The 21696-nt window shown below is 46.9% G+C and overlaps 2 protein-coding genes across 3 annotated transcripts in view; both read left to right on the plus strand.

Annotated features, from left to right (window-relative positions):
* Positions 1 to 8080, plus strand: part of TCEA3 (transcription elongation factor A3) — a 37683-nt gene extending 29603 nt beyond the window's left edge. The window contains exons 9-11 of the mRNA XM_082648766.1: positions 1287 to 1433; positions 3078 to 3149; positions 5380 to 8080. Coding sequence (XP_082504892.1) covers positions 1287 to 1433; positions 3078 to 3149; positions 5380 to 5388 — 228 coding nt within the window. The 3' untranslated portion in view covers positions 5389 to 8080. The remainder of the gene's footprint in view (positions 1 to 1286; positions 1434 to 3077; positions 3150 to 5379) is intronic.
* A 5845-nt stretch (positions 8081 to 13925) lies between these two features.
* Positions 13926 to 20235, plus strand: ZNF436 (zinc finger protein 436). Of its 2 annotated transcripts, none has more exons than XM_082668934.1 (3): positions 13926 to 14051; positions 16205 to 16331; positions 18746 to 20235. In XM_082668934.1, the coding sequence occupies exons 2-3, from the start codon at positions 16226 to 16228 to the stop codon at positions 19996 to 19998; spliced, it is 1359 nt and encodes a 452-aa protein (XP_082525060.1). In that variant the 5' UTR covers positions 13926 to 14051; positions 16205 to 16225; the 3' UTR covers positions 19999 to 20235. The 2 variants fall into 2 exon arrangements, with proteins under 2 accessions (XP_082525060.1, XP_082525059.1); XM_082668933.1 differs by lacking the exon at positions 13926 to 14051 and adding an exon at positions 15283 to 15403.
* The last annotated feature ends 1461 nt before the right edge of the window (positions 20236 to 21696 follow it).

Genomic DNA, 21696 nt, shown 5'->3' on the forward strand with positions numbered 1-21696 from the left:
AGGATAACTTGGGGGCACTAATAAAAATGCATATTCCTGGACCTGCCCTTAGAGTTTTGGATTCTAGGAATCTGCATTTTGTCAAGAAACCCAAGTGGTTATAATGTAGCAGTCAGCATACTAAATTCGTTTGACCTTTGTACCAACTCTGTTCTCCACAGTTTAAGGGGTCATGCTAGATGGCAATAATTAAAATGTTTAGCCAGTGCCAAATCCTCTTTAAAAAAAAAAAAAAGTTTCGTTGTTTTTTTTTTTTGGCCGTGCCTCATGGCTTGCGGGATCTTAGTTCCCTGACCGGGGATTGAACCCAGGCCACAGCAGTGAAAGCACTGAATCCTAACCAGTAGCCCACCAGGGAACTCCCCAAATCTTCTTTTAACATTAGCTTCGGGACTTCCCCAGCGGTCCGGTGGCTGGGACTTTGCCTTCCAGTGCAAGGGGTGTGTGTTCCATCCCTGGCTGGGGAGCTGGGATCCCCCATGCCTCTCGGCCGAAAAACCAAAGCATAGAAGCGGAGGCAGTGTTGTGACAGATTCATTAAAGACTTTAGAAATGGTCCACATCAAAAAAATCTTAAAAAGGAAAAAAATTAGCTTCAGCCATCTTCCTCCCCCCAAACCAACACTAACTAGAGCTCTCTCCAGTTTGAGTGTCTCCCTCTCTGCTCTCTTCTGGAAGACGTTCAAGGCAAGTCAAATGGCCAGGGGAGGGACAGAAAAGGGGAGGACCTGGATAATGCAGACACTAAGTGCCTACAGTGAGCTGATGAGAGACAGGAGGCTCTGTTCTGTAGGAACTTATAGAAAAAGATATTCCATGATGCAATCACAGGTGAGCAGTTAGTTGTGTGAACCCAGGAGCTTCAGGTCCTGCTTGGGTGGGGTTAACAGCAGTAAGTCATGAATAGTCGAGACCAAGGTTCCCACCAGGCAGAATGGCCTGGCCGGGCAGGGATCCCAGCTCAGACAGGCAGTGGGTCAAGTCCAGACTGGAAGGACAAGGGGAACATCATAGATCAGGTGGCCAGTAATCAAGTCAGATTAAGCAGGAAGGTACACAAGAGTGCCTGAGGAGATGTACACAAGAGTGTTGATCCTGGGGGAAGCTGTTTGCCTTGTACCCTCCTATATGTGCCCTACTGTACTTGGCCCAGTTGGAGCACCCGAGTTTGACCTTCCACCCAAAGGCAGAATGGGGACTCTTCTGATAAAGGCTTTTCCCAGCTGGGACAGGGCCAGGGCTCCTGGGGCTCCCTGGCCCTGAAGGGCAGACTCATTTCTCTCCAGGAAATGGCCAGTGATGAGCTGAGGGAGTTGAGGAACGCCATGACCCAAGAGGCCATCCGTGAGCACCAGATGGCCAAGACAGGCGGCACCACCACTGACCTCTTCCAGTGCAGCAAATGCAAGAAGAAAAACTGCACCTATAACCAGGTATGGGGTGGGGGAGGGGCCAGTGGGGGAGGAGGCGACAGGGGCCAGGAGGAGCTTAGGGACAAGCCAGCGGGGAGAAAGGGCTAAAACCCTGGGCTGCAGAGAGAAGGGCAAGTCTTGGTACACCAACATGATACATCTGTGGCTTCTAGAAAAGATGCATGCAGAAGCACCCAGATCTGAGTCTGTGAGGCTTGGCCGGCGTGTTCTGGCCTGCCCTGAAGCAAGAATAAGAGGGACCAGAACAACTGTACAGTCACAACTGGTTGGAAGGGAACTTAGCAATAAAAACTCTGCTCGCTCACTTTACACACAAGGAAGCCGAGGTCCAGACGGGGACAAGTTTTGCGGCTTTGTCTAAAGTGGCAAAGACAGTGGCAGAGATGTTAATAAACCCAGATCCAGACCTTTCTGCCTGCAATACAGCCAACTTGGTAGTAAAGCCTAAGGGATCTAGCCCCGAGTCGTAAGGTAAGGGCGAAGACCACTGCCCTGGCATGGGGAGCCGTGGGAGGCTGTGGAGGCCTCTTCTCTGAGACTTAAAAGCTGTTTCCGGGTTGTGTGTGTTATGCCCTTGGGGCACCAATATTCCTGGATTCTAACGGGTGCTTTGTCACTCTAGAACTCTGTTCATTCCCCCATCTGCTTTCAAGCAAGATTTATCAGAGCACCTTGCCCTTGGGGATCTGTGGCTACAGCAGAAATAGTGAGCCTTGCCCTTCAGGAGTCTCTTGGAGAATTCTAGTTCAGGAATCTGGAGCTGCGTGTGCAAGTTCCTGCTCCCTTCCAAGCACGTTTCCCTGTGGAGTGACATGCCTCCTGTGCATCGCCTCCCACCAGAAGTCAAATGCCCATTCGCAAAGTTCTCTCTCCACAGAGAGACCCCAGTGGTATCCTTCCTCAGGTGTCATTGCTCTGCAGTGACAAGGCTGTGCTAGGCTGTGTCCTCCTGGCCCACTGCTGGACTCACCCATTAGCAGGGGGACTTCCCCCCACTCCATAGACTCCAGCTGACACGTTCGTAGCTGAGTGTCCACAAAGCAACAACTTGCTACATGTCATGGCCATCCAGGGTTGGCTGCAGAAAATCAGAACAGCAATTGTTAAATCTGGAAATACCAGGGATTTGCTGTGGGAAACCTGGTTTCTGCACCTGAATGGTCTGGTTAAGGGGATGAGAAACTAGAAAACAATATTAAATATCCCCAATGATCTTCAAATCTCTTTTCCTCTCTGAGTCTCAGTTCTTCCACCTGTAAAATAAACAACAAACTGGATGATCCCTAAGGTTGCTTCCAGCTCACTCAGTTCTGATCAGAGAGGTACATCCAATAGGATGTGTTCATTTTTCCAGTAGGAGATGAGTCTTGAAGCAAGAGAAGACACATCAGTTCGGAAGAATCAACAACAAAGAGTGAGAGTGCAAACGTCAGGTTGAGCCAGGGAGATACTGGAAGTGAGCTGATGGAAAACATATGAATACACAATAGAATTCTTAGTGATAAGGGAATTGCCAAAGTGGAGTGGGAGTAATGGTGCCAGCCTCTGGGATTTGGACCTACTTCTACAGACAGTGGGAGCCATAGCAGGTCCTAGAGCAGGAAAGTGACTTCATGAATGGTCCCTGCTCTCTTTTTCTCTCAGGTGCAGACACGCAGTGCTGATGAGCCCATGACTACCTTTGTCTTATGCAATGAATGTGGCAATCGCTGGAAGGTCTGTATTATCTGTATCTGTATCTTTCTTCCTTCCCTGTCATCCACAGATGCTGCCCACATAAGGAGTAGGATGCCCACAGCCCAAAAGGGGCCTCATACATGGGGGGCTTGCCAGCCTCCGCGGAGCAGGCCTGCAGAGCTGGAGATAGTGGTGGGTTGTTTTGGGGAGGTGGGGACACTGTACATTTGTATGTGCATGTTTTTTTTTGGAAAGCACCCAGCTGGGGTGGGGACAGCAGCCCGCATTTTATCACAGGAAGGGCAAGTCTGTCATTTGAACACAGATGGAATCAGCCTCCTGGGATCCACAGAGGGGAGGAAAAACAATAGCACTCTGCATTTGGACCACGCCTCTCTGCAAAGTGGTTCCACAGATGGTCTTTCCTTTGAACCTGGTCACAGCCAGGGATGAGGAGATAGCGTTGCCCCCAGATGCTCCCAGGTCATCCTCCCCTCCTAAAGCAGCTCTGGAAAAGCCTTACATTACCCAAGGCTGTAACCCAGGTGGGCCTCAGCCCCTGCAAAGGCAGCGGTTTTGTTTTCAGGCATGGGAGCCAAGCAAAGACTCCCTTCACAGTGCTCCTTCCTGCCTCGTCTTCTGAAACAACTGAGTGTGGTCACATGGTTAATGTACGGTTACAGTACCATCTGACTTGCATGTGTGCTGTGTAATGTCTGGGCCACCGGGCAGGCTGCAGGTGCTCCTAAAATTCTAAGGTACTTAGCAAGGACTGAGCACGAGACTGGGAGTCAGGAGCCCTGGTTTCAGGTCTCTGCTCTGCCCTACTCGCTGGGTGACCCTGAGCGTGTCACTCTCCTCCCATGGTTGATGTGACGATTATTACATATGCACACACACTCTGCAACAACTAAGAGAAATGTTCCTTTATAATATTATTCTCATTTTCAGATGAGGAAATTGAGCTACTGACACGGTTAACAAGCATAAAGTCACAGAGTTTTGAGCACTGACAGACAGTACTCCACATTCCTGATCGATTGAGTTTTCTACAACTTTATGTAGGGCCTCAACAGCCACGGGGCCTCATAAGAACTGCCATGTATTTTAGGGTAAAAGTCAGACAATTATGTATTTTTCTTTTATTCACTTATTGCGCACTTAGGGATGGGGCCAGTATAATGGCCTGCTGGTTTAGAGCATGGGCTTTGGTACCAGGCTCAAATCCTAGCTTTATGACTTACAAGGTGACTTTGCTAAATGACCTGAACTCTCTAGGTCTGGATTTCCTCATCTATAAAATAAGGGTAGGAATACTTAGCCCACAGAGCTGTTTTGAGGATTGAGAAGGTAATACACATAAAGAATTAACAGGGCCTCTGATAGCTCATGTGGTATCTTTGTCAAATTAGAAAGAAGTGTCCTTGCCTCCATGTAGACACAGCCTGGCACCAGGGTACAGAGCTTGGCAATGAGCAGGGGCTGAGTTTCAGCCCCAACCTGCCCCTTTGGCCAAGCTCTCTTGTGCAGTGAACAAGCAGTACAGCCATACGAAAAAGCCCTGAGCACACACGTGCCTGGTACATAGAAACCACCATTCTTATTATTGTGAGTTTGTTACCTATTAGTATTATGGGAGCTTCAGCAAGTCATTTAACCTGTCTGAATTGCTTCTTTACCTGGGAAAATGGAAGAGTTATGACAGTGCCTATCTCACAGGGTGGCTGTGAGGATGAAATGAGTTAATATACGTTAATGCCGCCTAGCCCAGAGTAAGTGCTCAATTGTAGCTATTGTGTTACTATTGGGCAAAGCTCCAAACCCAGCTCCTCCTCCCTGATTCCTGGAGAGAAACTGGAATTTGGAAGTTGGAGAGGCAGGTCCCACTAGAGGTGGCAGCTACATGGCTTCTGACAAAATTTTCAGGTAGTGTCCATTGCCATGTGGGAGACCTAAAGTCTAACCAAGCTATGAGTAATAATCACGGTGTTATTTCTGACCATAAATTGAGAGCCTACTGCATGTCCGCCATCGAATTTCCATTCATTACTTGATATGCTTTTCTGCATTGATCGGCGTTATGATCCCACTATGCAGATGAGTGATTTGCTCGGGGTCACACCGCTAATAATGGCAGAGCTGGGATCTGGACTCTGGTCTGTGTGGCTCCAGACCCCACCTTCCTTTTCATGTCCCTCCACCTGCCTCTAGCCTCCCTGAGTCACGGCAAAGAAAGTTCTAAAACACTGTTGCCTTTTTGGTTTTGTAGTTCTGCTGACAGAACCACCAGCCAGAATTTCAGTGAACAAGGTGAGGAAGAACAAAGAGAAAGCACTAAGCCATCGTAACTGGAGAAAAATAAAAATTAAAACGAAGAAAAGTACTTAACTCTGAATGGGGCATTAGGGATCAGAGGGAGAATTCTTTTACAAATTAATAATCAGTTATTAATAGTGATTGACTAATAGGGGGAGGCTAATTGGGGTACAATGCTTAGTCCGTGTTGACAGACCTCTTGTAGAAACTCAGAGCCTCAGAGCTGAGGTGCCGTATCTTTGACAGTGACTGGTAGACCTTTGCTTTGAGTCCCTTCCTTCACATCTGAACCTCTTGGCCTTTTCTGAGTTGAAAACTACCAGACCGACTCAAATCTTACCCACCCCACCATGAATCACACGTGCAGAACAGTTGGCACATGGTTTGGCAGATATGACTTCCACATCGTGTAGAAAGATTTCTTCCCCACTCCTCATCTCTTCCCAGACTCTCTGCTCTTCCGTGTTCCTAGCTTGTTTGGGGGCCTTTGAGGACTCCAGACCTGGTCCCTCTAGGCAGGGGACACATCATCTTGAGCTGAGGGTTTCTGAGTGAAGTGTACAGTGGTGCCCAAGTTTGGTGGCCCCTGGGAGGTCCTGAGCCTTGGAACCCATCCAGGCCCAGGCAATGCGTTCCTCACAGCTCTATTGTGGCCCGAGCTACAGAGGAAGTCTGCAGTGCACAAGGGCCCTTGTTGTGTTTCTCCCGTGATGAAATTGGCTTGCTTTTTAAGCTGATAGGAATTTTAGGCAAATCTGGAACCTTCTGGAAAAGACTTGGGGGCAGGTCTGGTGGATCTGTCCTGGGTCTCAGTCACTGACTGTCCGTGGCCTTCCAGCAGCCCCAGGCTGAGGCTCCTGGACCGTGTTTTCTAAAATAACTAACGCATAAGAGCTTGTGAACTCCTGGGAGCTCGGGCAAGTCACTTAACCTCTCTGAGCCATTTCCTTACCCATCAAAAATGGGAGTGGTACTAGTGCCTGCTTCATAGAGTTTCCACGTGCCTTGGTTCACACTTAGGGTAGCTGTTGGGGTAACTTCAGCCCAAGTTTCTTACGTGCCCTGGCGGAATTGGTTATCACCTTCCTCCTTCTACCCAAGTGCCTCCTCCTGTAGATGAAGCCTGTAAATAAACTGTGTACAGAAACCTGCCACCATCTCCAGGTTTTCAGCGGTCAGATTTGGGGTGGGTCCTTTGGAAGGACTGAAAAGCCTCTCACAGAAGATACAATACACACAGCTCATAAATGGCAGATCCAGGACGGAAACCCAGGTCTCCTGCTTCCTGTCATTGTGCTTTATGCTCTGAGAAATCCAGGGCCATACACAGTGCTCGGCCTCTACCTTCCAGGAGCTCCCAGCCTGGCAGGGGAAGAAGCCACAGGTAGAGACTTCCACACCAGATGGGCTGTGATAAAGCCTGAGGTATGAATATTACCCACAGAAGTGTAGAAGGGTGTTGCTTAGATACCCAGGTGCTTTTTAAACTGTAATATAGGTGGGAATCCCCTGGGGATCATGTTAAAACGCAGATTCTGATTCAGTGGGTCTGGGGTGGGGCCTGAGATTTTCTTCTTTTCTAACGAGCGCCCAGGTGATGCCAATGCAGCTGGTCCACAGACCACACTTGAGGAGTACTGGCTGAGACATCCAGATTTTTCTCTGCATTATCTAATCCTCCATCCAAACGTCTAGAAATCAAAAGCAGAACAAAATAGCAACCACTATTAATATAATAATATCAATAAATGTTACTTTTGGGCTTTTTAAATATGCCACCCTGGGGCGATCTTCAGTAGTCACAGTCTAAATGTCCATTGTGCTCCCGGTGTCACAAGGATTTACAGCATAGGAAAAAATACAAAACTCAATAACCTTACTGTTTACAAAGGAGATGAGTCAGATTAAACAGCAGAAGAACAAGTCGGCTCCAGTTCGCACATCTATACAGTACACATCTACATTCGCAAAAGGACGCAGAAAAGCATGAATAGGCCTCAGACTGTGTTCATCAGCAGGCGTCAATACCCTCCCCACTGGTCTTCCTGTGTCCACCCAGGACCCCCTCCAGTTCATGCTCTCCACTGCGCTGACCAGAATAGGCTTTTCAAAATTGCAAGTCTGATCATGTTACAGCCCCTGCCCCACCACTCCACCACCCCCATTTGCAACCTTCCATTTTTTCCCGCTACTCTTGGCAGGGCCTATAAGGCCCTGCAGGGCTGGCCTCTGCCTCTCCCCGACACTTTGTGCTCCAGCCACACTGGCCGTGCTGTGTTCCTCCTCGTCACACAGGCTTTGCACATGCTGTTGGCCAGAATACATGGTTTAACCCCATCGCCTCCCTAATATCAAAGATGAAGAGGAAAAAAAAACGATGAAGAGGGTGCGAGCTTCAAGGGAGTTAGTGTTAACTCTACCTCCCTGAAAGGCTTCCTAGAGGGAGGGAGATTGCTGCTACCTTACAGGAGGAAAAAGACGACATTAGGTGAAACAGAGAAGCAACGTGGCTGGGATGGAGGAAGGAAGGTCTCACCAGGAATGTTAGGGCCAAATGACCTTGAAAACCAGAGTCAAGATCCTATGACCATGTATATGTATAACTGATTCACTTTGTTATAAAGCAGAAACTAACACACCATTGTCAAGCAATTATACTCCAATAAAGATGTAAAGAAAAAAAAAAAGATCCTATGACCAGTTTAAAAGAGGATTTCAAATGTTACAGAAACCTGGAATACTGCAGAGAAGTCTTTCTTAGTCGTCCCATCCAGACCACCAAATTTCTGTCTTTAGCTCTGAGGTTTTTTATTTTTTTGAGCTTGAGACTTCAGTCACCAAGTGCCTATCTGGGTATCTACTCCAAGTACCCCACTGGCCCTCTCAATACGATTAATCACAAACTGAATTCACGTCTTCTCTTTCTTAAATCCCCTCTTCTGTCTTTTCTATTTGTCAACTAGTTCATTACTTAGAACCATCTTTGAGCCTTTTCCCTTGGCCTCTTCATTTTATCATTTTATAGTCTCTTCCTTACCCAATCCTTCTCTCCATTGCCATCACCATCAACATTTTCTCTCAGGTCTTCTTTTTTCTCCAACTGATGCCAAGGCCTTCTACTGGTCTCCCAACTCAAAACACTCCCTACCGGGACTTCCCTGGCAGTCCAGTGGTTAAGACTCCATGCTTCCAATGCAGGGGGTGCAGGTTCCGTCCCTGGTCTCGGAACTAAGAAACCACATGCCACGTGGTGCAGCCAAAAAAACAAAAACAAATAAGCAAACAGAAAACAGTCCCTACCTTACCAGCATGAGCCATGCACGGCTCTGAGCATCATTCCCCCAATCATTTTCAGTGGATTTTCACCAGCTATACCTGGTCTGACTTTCAAAGTTCCCTTCCATCTGCCTGTCTTTAGTGATTTATCTTCCACCCCTGCTGCCCCTCATGCTCCAGCCTAAGGGAGGTATTTGTCCTGTTCTTGAAAACCTGATGGACCTTCCCAACTGTGACTGCCTATTCCGATTCCCCCTCCTCCACCCCAGTCCAAATCTTACCCATTCTTCAAGGCTCACCTCAGATACACGTCTTCTACGAAGTCTTCTCTGATAACCCTGGCCACAAGAGATGGTTCCTCAGAACTCCCACAGCACTCTGAAATGCCAATAATTACAGTGCATTCTACCATGATAATGATAATAATTCCTTTCTATGACAGTATCAGTAATATCTATTAAGGGGACTTCCCTGGTGGTCCAGTGGGTAAGAGTCCACACTCCCAATGCAGGGGGCCTGGGTTCGATCCCTGGTCGGGGAGCTAGATCCCACATGGATGTTGCAACTAAGAGTCCGCATGCCGTAACTAAAGATCCCATATGCTGCAGTGAAGATCCCATGTGCTGCAACGAAGACCTGGCGCAGCGCAGCGAAAATAAATATTAATTAAAAAAATAATATCTATTAATTTTTGAGCATTTACTAGCTGGGTGTCTTGGGCACATTATGTAAATTCATGCCTTCGTCTTTCATCTGTAAAATGATGGTAATAATAGCACATAGCTCATAGGGCTGTTGTGAGGATTCATTAGAATCATACCTGACACAAAGTACCTGACTAGTGAACATTAGCTATTGTTATGAGTATAGGGGTACTTTATATTGTCTCAACTAATCCTCAGACCCCCTGAACCAGGTTCTTTTTAAAAAAATTTGTGGGTTGAGAACTGGTGAGTTTTAGATTAAATGAACTTGTGTGCAAAAAAAAATTGTGGGAGGGCTTCCCTGGTGGTGCAGTGGTTAAGAATCCGCCTGCCAATGCAGGGGACACGGGTTCAAGCCCTGGTCCGGGAAGATCCCACACGCCACGGAGCAACTAAGCCCGTGCACCACAACTACTGAGCCTGCACTCTAGAGCCCGTGAGCCACAACTACTGAGCCCATGTGATGCAACTACTGAAGCCCATGCGCCTAGAGTCCGTGCTCCACAACAAGAAAAGCCACCACAATGAGAAGCCCACGCACTGCAACGAAGAGTAGCTCCCGCTCACCGCAGCTAGAGAAAGTCTGCGCGCAGCAACGAAGACCCAATACAGCCAAAAATAAATAAAATAAATTTATTTAAAAAAATAAAATAAAAATTTTAAATTGTGAGAAAATATACATAACAAAAAATTTACCATCTTAACCATTTTTAAGTGTACATAAAGTCCAGTAGTGTTAAGTACATTCACATTGTTGTGCAGCCAATCTCCAGGAGCTCTTTTCATTTCGCAAAACTGAACTTCTGGGGCTTCCCTGGTGGAGCAATGGTTAACGCTCCACGTTCCCAATGCAGGGGGCCCAGGTTCGATCCCTGGTCAGGGAACTAGGTCCCACGTGCATGCCGCAACTAACAGTTCCCATGCCACAACTAAAGAGCTGGCGAGCCAGAACTAAGGAGCCCACCTGCTGCAACTAAGACACAGCACAACCAAATAAATAAATAAAATGTAACCAAATAAATAAGTAAATAAAATAAATATTTAAAAAAAAAACCCTGAACTTCTATTCCTATTAAACAATTCCCCATTTCCCCCTTCCCCCGCCCCTGGCAAGCACTATTTTACTTTCTGTCTCTATGAACTGTATTATTATATTCTTTTTACAAACCAAAACAACCGAGGCTCAGAGAGTAATTTGCTTCTATGAGACAGAATCTGGACTTGAACCTGGGCCTCTGTTCATGCACTTTGAAACATGATTTCACCTCACAGATGGGAGGTGAAAAATCATCTGTGATGCGTTTTACCTCTCCTACAACCATGATGGCCACTGTGTGACAAGGCCCTCCTCTGTGCCCATGCATTTTACGTTTTGCAGCCATTCTCACATTTAATCCTCACAGCAGCCCTGTAGTCACTGTGAGGGGGCAGTATCCTAACTCCCAGCACAGTGCCGGTACAGGACAGAGACAGTAAATATGTTCAGTGAATACAGGCCTATTTGATGCCTTTAAATAGGTTAAACAATACTAAATAAGTTTGTTTTGCATTTTTAATGCAATTGTTTACATTATTTGAAAATGTTGACTCTGTAAGGAGAAAACCAGCTGAAATGCATGAGGTCATAAAGAGCTTCCCAATCCTGGCCACTCCCCTCTCCTCCTGCAGAGTCAATCTGCTCTTCTCACCCCAGGCCACCCCCCAATCTGCACTTCATCACCAGCATTGCTGATCCACAGCCAAAGCCAGAGACAAACAGGCAGGCAGGCAAAGGGACATAAGAGACTGTCCCCGCTCTGCTTCCTCCCCCTGCCTCTCCACCCCCATACTCTTCCCTCTAACCATACCCAATCCTGACCATTCTGGAACACGCTCTGTCCTTTCACGCCTCCGTGACTTTGCAGTTCTCGAAGCCTGGAATGCTTTCCCTCGCCTCGTTCTCCACCTCCGAGACTCCTACAGTCTTTGCAAGCGAGCTCCGAAGTTACCTCCTCTGTGAAGACTCCTCCCCTACCCGCCCCCGCAGCTGTGAGCCTGCCCCTCCTCGAAGCCCACTAGCTAGCTCCTCCAAATGCTCTAGAAGTAGGACTGCAATAACTGTTTTTAAGTCAGGGTGTCCCCCATGTCCCCAGCTCCTTGTGCTGAGATGAGGCTTCATCTCTGCTCTGAGCAGGGGTAAAGAGAAGCCCTGATTTTTCTTTTTCAGTGTTCCTGGTATATTTGAAAATGAAGAGATAACAAAACAAGATCTCAAATATTGAGGCATATTTTTCAATGTCTAGCAAATGAATGCTTCCAATACAAAAAATTATAACTGTGCTGCTCACAAGATAATTATAGGATTTATTAAAATATAATAATTTATAGTGCTCCCCAGGCACAGTGGTCTGTTAATAAGAAAAAAGCTTCAGGATATACAAGGAGGCTCTTTGATCAAATTGGTCAGTGGATCTGACATAATGTAAAACCCCATTTGGAGATAATGTCAAAAGCCTAAATTGGAGACCCTGATGAAATGGTACTCCTGGCCCCTTTCCCCAGTGGCAGGCTGTGCTGCTGCCTCTACACACAGTAGGTGCGCATTGTTTGCTGAATAATGGTAACAAACACAGCTTTCCAAGTTGGTTATTGAAAACCCACACACAATAAGTATTCCTGGGAAACAATGAAGTCCTGAACAATGGGGCAGGAAGCCACCTCCTCCTCCAGTGACCCCCAACTCTCAGAGTCCAGCTGAAGGCTGCAACAGGAAACCCCTCACCCACTGTCTTTCCTCCCTCTCTTCCCCACTCAGGGGCCACCCCCACCCAGGGGCACCAAATGCACTCATGCTTTCCATCCGCTCTCTGCCCCTCTTCTCCTCTAGCCTCTGGAGGGTCCCAGGTGAAGAAAGAGAAAAGCACTTACTCATAGAAGGAGGCAAGCAGCCAAGCTGGGTTTGGAGAGTCGTCCTGCCCCCAGGCAGGCCTGAGGAATAAAAGGAACGGCGAGAGGACAAAGAAGGACTTAAAGCTCTGGAACAAGGGGAAAGAAAAGGCCTAAGAAAGTTTACAAAGCAATCTGTCAGAGAAGGGATGAAAAGGGAGCCCCACTGAGCTGAGGGGCTCAGGAACTCACCTCACCTTCGGCCCAGTTAGAAACCTGCAATTACTTGGCCAAAGTCTGAACCGATCTCCCTCTTCCTTGTCCCAGAGGTTTCCCTGGGAGTGCAAGGCCTCACCTTGCTGGGTTCTTGGCAGCCCCAAATACCTCTGCTCTACTCGGCTCAATACGCCAGTTCTCTTGAACCCAACTAACTGGCTCAACTTCCAGTTCCCTCTGGATTTTCAGCAGAAACACTATGGATAATACAGTCATCAGCAGATCCTCAAAGCTATCCAGCTACTCTGACTGCCCAGATGTTCTGAGCCGGTGAAAATATCCACAGACCTTTCTGAAAGTCTCTCCTGCCACCAAAGGCAGGATTAATAATAATACCAACTATCATCTGAGTGCTCACTCTGTGTCGAATGCTTTAAGTCATCTCACTTACTGCTCACCACCACCTTAGGTATGATTACCCAATTTCACAGAAAGGGAAATAGGCCTAGAGAGATTAAATGTCTTTCCAAGGGATACACAGCCTGGATTCCAACCCAGGTCTGTCTGACCGTGGTACCCACCTTGGTACCCACCTTGGTACCCACTTCCCACTCAGGACACTGCCTCTTGGGGACCCTCTGCGATTCTACTTTTTGTGGTTCCCATATTAATTTTAGATGGGGTAGGATGGTACAATTCTGTGGTATCTAAAAAAATCCCTTGCCTCACAGTTGGGAGTGAGAAGAGGAGCAGGCGTGGGAGAGTCTGCCTCATGGCTGGGTAGGGTCTTAGTTCTTTTTAGACACGAGTAATTTAACCATAAATAACTGAGCACTGGGAACAGGACACTCACTAATAAAAGCATAGCCTAGAGTCACGTTTGAAGAAAAAAATTCAAGTCACTTAGTGGGTGGACATATCTGCAAAACAAAAGAAAAGCCCCTTTCCCAGCCCAGGCAGAGAAGTCTCCTGTACAGTTAGAGACAACAGGCTTCTGGGCACGTAGCCAAGGTTCTGGGGATATTTATAACTCGAAGAGGGTGGGAGTCCCTAATAAGCTGCTATATTCTTTTTCCATCACTTCCCTCTCCAAGGCTACAGCGAGCTCAGAGCTCTTCCCCACGCAGAATGCCTGCTTTCCCTAGTGCTCGGCTTCCATTGTCTAATTTTCTCATTCTGGCTGGGGAAAGGGAAGGCTGCAAGTCCTTCCGTTCGGAAGAACTCCAGTTGAATGTAGCTTAGCTGCTGGTGGTGTTTCTTGGCTAGCTGCTGTGGTCTCAGGAATCTGCCTATGAGCCTGTGGTTTCTCTGAGCTGTCTGAGAGTCTGAGGTCTCGGGAATCTGTGAGTCTTTGGGATCCGCCTACGATCTCTGGGCTTTGCCTGCACGTCTACGGATTCGAGATCTACCTGAAGATCTGAAGATAGACAGGATCTGCCAGTGACCCCCAGAATCTTTCCGAACGTCTGTAGTCTCAGAGAACTCTGCCTGAGGATTTGAAATCTGTTTGAGGCCTCTTGGATCTTGGAGCCGGCGACCTAGCGGATCTTTTGCGGGCCAGGAGGTAGGTCTGTTCGTTCCCAGTTCGGGTTTTCGGCTTCCCACCTTCAGTCGGTCAGGGACTGCTAACAACCTAAGGGTCCGCCGGGCGTGGGCCATTAGAGGCCCACGATCCCATCGATGCGGGAAGCCGCCAGGAACCCTTTTAGCAGGCAAGCCCTCAGGGATGATAAGGACGGTCCTTCCCAACCCTGGGGTCTGGCTCGCTCCACCCTACGCGCCCCTATACCCCACCCTCGCTTCTGATTTCCCTCCGGCTTTTGCGTCCCCTCCGCTAGGCGCAACTCAGCCTGCCCCTCAAGGAGCGCCCTCTTTAGAAGGACGCCCCTACAGGGTTAACAGCGATGGAGCCGGGACACAAGCCTGGCCCAGCCGCGGACCACATTTGCTGGCAGACGGGCGGCGCGTTGCCCCCTAGGAGTTGTAGTCTGCGTAGCAGTGTGAGAATGCCGCAGTCGCTGCTGGGTGATGTAGTGCGTGGGTGGAGCTCAAAGTTCCAGCGCGGCCGCTGAGTCTCCCCTGGGGAGTGGGCGGCTGCTGCTTTCCTCTCAGGCCTAGGATATCAAGTGAGAGCTAATCCCAGCTGAACTCAACACAGGCCAGCGCCTAAATTAGGCTCGACGTCGCAGTTAAGATCCGACTCAAGATAAGCTTGTAGGGACGTGAAGAGAAGCAAGGCAACCTCCCTGGCTTAAGCCGGCTGTGGTCTCCAAGAGAGGAGAGCGGAAGATACTCCGCCCTGGCTAGGAGGACGCGCTTTTTTCTTCACCCTTTTGTTCTTTTCCCTCCGTGGCTTTTGGCCTCTGACTGGCCTTTGTACGCCCGAATGGGACTCCAACTCCCGACAGGCCACGGGGGCGGGCTCAGGCGTGATAAAGGTGCTCGGCCGTGCTACAAGAGGCGGGTCTCGTATTCGCTTCGCTCGCTGATTGGCTGAGGCAGCTGCCGGAAAGGGCCCAGCCTCGACATGGAAGAGCAGAGGCGTTCTGTGGGCTGGGCTGAGAGCCTCCTCCCTGAGACAGCCTCGGCTTGACCCCCGGCCCGGGAGGGACCGAGCCAGGGGGCTGTCTTAGTAATTCCGGGAGCCTCCACCCCTTGGTGGCGGAGACACGGAGGGCGGGTCGCGCTCGAGGGTCAGGGAGGAGAGTGACCCGGCCCGGATTCAGGGCCCTCCCCAGTCGCCTGGCGGCCAGAACTCCAGACCCGGGGAGTGGGCAGGGCCTGTTTCTGTGCCTCACGCCCTGCTTTTCGCCTCCTTTAGCGCTGTCTGCTAGCTGCTTTTCCTGCTCTCTCCCTCCTGGGAGGCGAATCCTTGAGCCCGAGATGGCAGCCACCCTGCTCATGGCTGGGTCCCAGGTAAGCCGGGGGTGGCTTCTCGGACCCTACCTGTGCTTACCCACCTCGTTCCTGCGTTTCTTTGCTCCGCGAATCTCTGTGGGAAATTCTCTGAGATTAGTAATTCGCTTGCTTCGGTATTCTGCCTCCAGAGACCCAGTATCAGAACAGTATAGCCACAAACAAGCATTTACTGAACACCTGCTGTTTGCCTTTAAATACTGGGGAGACAAAAGATGCATGAGGCATGCCCTCCCTGCCTGCTCACAATCAGTAGGAAGACAGATGCATCCGGTTAACAGTGAAACTACATGATAAGAGCACTATTTTCTGTAGGAGCAACACGCTGTGGGGACCAAGAAGTGGGAGTATTAATTCTGTCTGAGGTGTGGGAGGGAGGGAGGAGTGGAGCAGAGCAGCGAGATGGGGCGCATTGAAGAACAGTCGGTGCTGGAACAGGGCCTTAAGGAACAGTAGGATTTCACTACCCTGAGAAAGATATTCCAAGAAAATAGGAACATTGTGGGTAAAGGTATGGAATGATGTAAGTGCTAGTTGTATTCTGAGAAAAGTACTGCTAGAGGGTAAGGTTCGGAGTGGGGCAGGGATATCTGGCCGTGGGACCAAAGCAGTCAGCTCATAAATTGCTCTCTCCTTTACCACATCTCTTTGTTGCTTGTTTATTTCTCCTTTGGACTCTACATATCAGACCTAATACCTTTTGCCTCCTCAACAATTCTAGCCATGTCTCTAATTTCGAGAAGAAAAACTGGTACTAACCTCCTAGATACCAAGTATTGAGGAAGCGATATGTGATTTCAGGCACCTGTGACATTTGAAGATATGGCCATGTATCTCACCCGGGAAGAATGGAGACCTCTGGACCCTACACAAAGGGACCTTTACAGGGATGTTATGCAGGAGAATTATGGAAATGTTGTCTCATTAGGTAAGTATTCTCTATCTTTCTCCAGCCCACGTTTTTGAGACTGTCAAAAATGCCTTACCTCTGTCAACACAACCTAGTTAGTTGATTCTTAAAGCTCTTAATTGGATTTTGGCTTGAGTTGAGTCCTCAGGCAGATCTTTGAATGTGGGAATATCAAGGTCATATGGTCTAAAATGAAAGATCGTTCCTGCACATTTTAGAAACACTCAGATTTCTTGCGCCCTGAGTCATTTGCCATTCTCCAGCCTGTCTGTACAGATCACTGACCAAACAGGTCTGACATAATGGTGCTTGCCAGGATATAAATTCCCCTGTAAATGGTGCTTTTACTAGAAGATAAAGGGGTTCTGACCCAGGTTCATGGGAAGGCAAAAGCCACCTTTTTGTGTTTGCTTTGGCTTCAGAGCTGTAGCTTTGACTCAGGTCCTTTATTTATCCAGAGCAGGTACTTGTCTAGAGACATTTCAGAGTTGATCATAGATTTTGAGTGTGTCAGATGATGCTGTTCCAGAAGAATCCTGAACTAAATGAGATCACAAATTCTATTAGAGAGGGAAGCTAATTTTTTTGGTGGTCTGCAAACCTGTCTTTTCTCTTAGATATCCTTTGGTCTGGGTGTAACTAGAATAAACAGTGTATTCTTGAGCTGAAAGTCTTTTGACTCACTTTGTCTCCTGTTAGGACTTGACAGAAGTTAGCAATCATGTATGGTTGACTAGGTCATCTGCCATTCATTAGGATTATTCCTTTTTATGAAATCTTTATTCCTATAGCTTTTAACAAACAAAAGGCAAACTGTGAAGGGTTTCCTTTTTAAATTGGGCTCTCTCTGATGTCCCAACTTTCTTGGATCCTTCCTTTCAAAATGCAGCCAGAAGTGAAGTTATCTACCCAGATCTATTGTAGTCAGTAACCCAAATATTCCACTCAATCCAACAAAAGCAAGAAATGAGAATCTTAAAGAAATGTGAATTTATATGTCAGTGGTCCAGCCCAAGGAGCACATTTTGGAAGGATGGAAGCATGGAAGCACAAAAAAATATATGTATATATATTTCTTGCCCATATAAGTTTGGGAGTGGGTTAGATAATGTTTACAAGGCTTCTTTACCTCAAGACTCTTCAGAACCTTTAATGTGATATCAGGCATTTTTAATTTCTAAGAAGATGATGTTGTATGCACCATTTACCAAACTAATTTATCCCTGGACCCTTTTCTCCCAGCATACCTAGTAATCTCTTTCTGAAGAGTGTACCAAGAAACACAACTTCGAAAAAGCAGTGTCTGGTAGAAGGTTTCTTGTAGACAGTGACTTTGTATATTTTGATTTTCATTTAAAGTCTTTACCTACTCAATGCCAAGAATATTCTGAGCCAGGCATCTCTTTTGCCTTCTCCAACCTTCCCACCTCTGTTTTCATTAAAAGGCCACTGAGGGAATTCCCTGGCGGTCCCGTGGTTAGGACTCTGCACTTTCACTGCGCTGGGCCTGGGTTTTATCCCTGGTGGAGTTCCCCGCAAGCCACATAGCGCGGCCAAAAAAAAAAAGCCATTGAAAAGTAGCAAGTAACATTTGGCAGTCATTTTTCTTGTCAACCGAGACTTGATATAGATTGATAAAAATTTGTTTTTCTCCATGCTAACCCAGTAGGTTCTTAGTAAATATTATATAATGGTAATGAATAAGGCTTGACAAGAACATACACATACACACACATTCATTCACATATAAAATATCTAGGCTCTTGGCTTTTAGAAATTCTAATTTAGAGTCTTTTATATTTTCTGTTTATGGTTTTCTTCTTTTGAAACACCAGGAACATATACAATATTCATAAGGAACTATTTAGTGATACAGAGCATGAACTTTTATCAGACAGAACTGGATTTGAATCTTAGTTTCACCATTTACTACTGTATGACCTTTTGCGAGTCACTTCTGTGGGCCTTGAATCTCTCATTCATAAAGTAGAAATCATCATAATGCCTGGCTCTCAGGGCGGCTGAAGTAATTCACATAAAGAACTTAAAACATGGGGCTTCCCTGGTGGCACAGTAGTTGAGAATCTGCCTGCTAATGCAGGGGACACGGGTTCGTGCCCTGGTCTGGGAAGATCCCACATGCTGCGGAGCAACTAGGCCCATGAGCCACAACTACTGAGCCTGCGCGTCTGGAGCCTGTGCTCTGCAACAAGAGAGGCTGCGATAGTGAGGCCCGCGCATCGCGATGAAGAGTGGCCCCCGCTTGCCACAACTAGAGAAAGCCCTCGCACAGAAACGAAGACCCAACACAGCCCAAAATAAATTAATTAATTAATAAAAAAGAAAAAAAAAAGAACTTAGCACAGTGCCCAGCACACAGTAGATAATTTTTGTGTGTGTTTACCAGTATTATTCTTCACCTTTTATTACAGATTTTGAAATCAGGAGTGAAAACGAGGTGAATCCAAAGCAAGAGATTAGTGAAGATGTGGAATTTGGGACTGCATCTGAAAGACCTGTTGGTAATACTGAGGACAGTCCTGAAAGTGAAGAGGCCTTTGAAAACAGGGATAGATCAGAAAGACAATGGGGAGATCTAACAGCAGAAGAGTGGGTAAGCTATCCTCTCCAACAAGTCACCGATCTGCTTGTCCACAAAGAAGTCCATACAAGCATCCGATATCATATATGTTCTCATTGTGGAAAGGCCTTTGGTCAGATCTCAGACCTTAATCGACATCAGAAAATCCACACCGGTGACAGACCCTATAAGTGTTATGAATGTGGAAAGGGCTTCAGTCGGAGTTCCCACCTTATTCAGCATCAAAGAACACACACTGGAGAGAGGCCCTATGACTGTAATGAGTGCGGGAAAAGTTTTGGAAGAAGCTCTCACCTCATTCAGCATCAGACAATCCACACTGGAGAAAAGCCCCACAAATGTAACGAGTGTGGAAAAAGTTTCTGCCGGCTCTCTCACCTAATCCAGCACCAAAGGACCCACAGTGGGGAAAAACCCTATGAGTGTGAGGAGTGTGGGAAAAGCTTCAGCCGGAGCTCTCACCTAGCTCAGCACCAGAGGACCCACACAGGTGAGAAGCCTTACGAATGTAACGAATGTGGGAGAGGCTTCAGTGAGAGATCTGATCTGATCAAACACTATCGTGTCCACACGGGGGAAAGGCCCTACAAGTGTGATGAGTGTGGGAAGAATTTCAGTCAGAACTCCGATCTTGTGCGCCATCGCAGAGCCCACACAGGGGAAAAGCCGTACCACTGTAATGAATGTGGGGAGAATTTCAGCCGCATCTCACACTTGGTTCAGCACCAGAGAACCCATACTGGGGAAAAGCCATATGAATGTAACGCCTGTGGGAAAAGCTTCAGCCGGAGCTCTCATCTTATCACACACCAGAAAATTCACACTGGAGAGAAGCCCTATGAGTGCAACGAGTGTTGGAGAAGCTTTGGTGAAAGGTCAGACCTAATTAAACACCAGAGAACCCACACAGGAGAGAAACCTTATGAGTGTGTGCAGTGTGGAAAAGGTTTCACCCAGAGCTCCAACCTCATCACACATCAAAGAGTTCATACGGGAGAGAAGCCTTATGAATGTACCGAATGTGAGAAGAGTTTCAGCCGGAGCTCAGCTCTCATTAAACATAAGAGAGTTCACACTGACTAAGTCCTGTGATTACGACTGAGAAATTATTCATTTGAAGGTACAATTTTATTTGATATCAAAGAGCTCTCTCAAGACTGAGCTGCTTTTACTGTACTGAATTTCCTTGTTGTGGACCACAGTTTAGAACGTCGAAGAAGACAAGCCACTTGAAATTCTGATCAATGGCTTTGGGAATGGTATTCCTTCCTCCAAAATAGTGATTTTTATTCACCCAATATTAATGAATTACTTCATCAAAATCAGCCCCACAAGTAACTGGAAATCTGAAGACCAGGTGCTAAATGCTGATAAATGCTCAGGCCTGGAAATGGAGTAAATCTTTAAAAGTAATTTCTCCCATCCTTGGCCCAAAGAACTACGCTAGGGGAAATATTGACCTGTGATAGGGTGGTCACAGCTACTTTGGTAAAAGACAACCAGAGACTTTGCTTGAATTGCCACACCTATTCACTCACCATGGTAGCTGGGCACACACATCTTCCCTTCAAAGGGCTTTCTCCTTGAGTTGCTCATGCATTTGTATCTTTCTGTCTTCCTAAGAGCAGGATTCTGCATGATGAAGGCAATGATCATAACTTTTTGCCTCATTGTTTCTAATTAACTTTTTTAAAGATTTCATGAAGATACAGATTAAAAGGAAAAATGAGACGCAGGTTTGGGGACCAAGGACTCATCAACAGTGGTGACTTTAGCAAGAAATGCCCACTGTTATTGCCATTAATCAGAATTTATTAATTTTCTTTGGGGATCACTGTAGGGAATATTGTAGGGAAAATATCTTCAAGGAAAGATAGGACCATAAGTGATGGTGGAGTGTAAGGAGCAAGTGGAATTGATCCCTTCAGGGAAGGAAACACAGAGTCCCTTCCCAAGGAATGCAGGTCATTTCTCTGTTCTTTCCCCTCTACCCTTTAAAATCAATTCTCCCTATACTGCTAACTCTAGGATTTGATAAGGGCCACATCCCAGTGTTTATCTTAGCTTGCATAAGGGCATGTGTATGTACATGTAAAATGTGTATTCCTATTGTTTTTCCAATAGAAACTGAATTCACACTGAATTAGCATGTTCTTGGGTGATATTGATCATGTGACAGAACTACAGACATAACTCCAATGTGAGAAACGTCCTTTTTTTCATTCTTTATGAAAGAAAATTGAAACACTAGTGCTGTAATGTGTACTCTCCTGTAAGATCTGTCTTTGTACAGAACGAAGCACTTGTTTATATGTATCGGTCAGTTGGAGATTATTACCAGACAAATAGGTTGATTGTCCTGTTCTCAGACTGAATTATCTTCTCTTTGGCCTAGTCACAGGGAATTAATAAAACTAGATAGGAATGTATTTCCATTCTCCCAGCCTACAGATTTAAGTGGTTAATGTAAGAGTTGACCCAATTTAAGCCCAGTACTGTCAGTTCTCCTTATCTCAGCCCAAATAGGAACTAAGAAATATCCCAAATGTTGATGCTTATCCAAGCATTTGGGGGTGGGAGTGGGAGGGAACTGATGCCCAGGAGATGGGACTAGAGTGAGGAATATATATTTTTTGAGCCTGCCCCACGTTTTTTCTACTGTATTGTGAGTGTTGTAACATTTGAAAATCTTTTGCCATAGCTCTTTGGGACTTGGCGTTAAAGGAGCCAGTGGTCTCCCTTGGGTAGTGTATTATGTATTTATTATGACCCACAACCACG

The sequence above is a fragment of the Grampus griseus genome, assembly GCF_964374135.1.
Source record: "Grampus griseus genome assembly, chromosome: 1".
Taxonomy (NCBI): domain Eukaryota; kingdom Metazoa; phylum Chordata; class Mammalia; order Artiodactyla; family Delphinidae; genus Grampus; species Grampus griseus.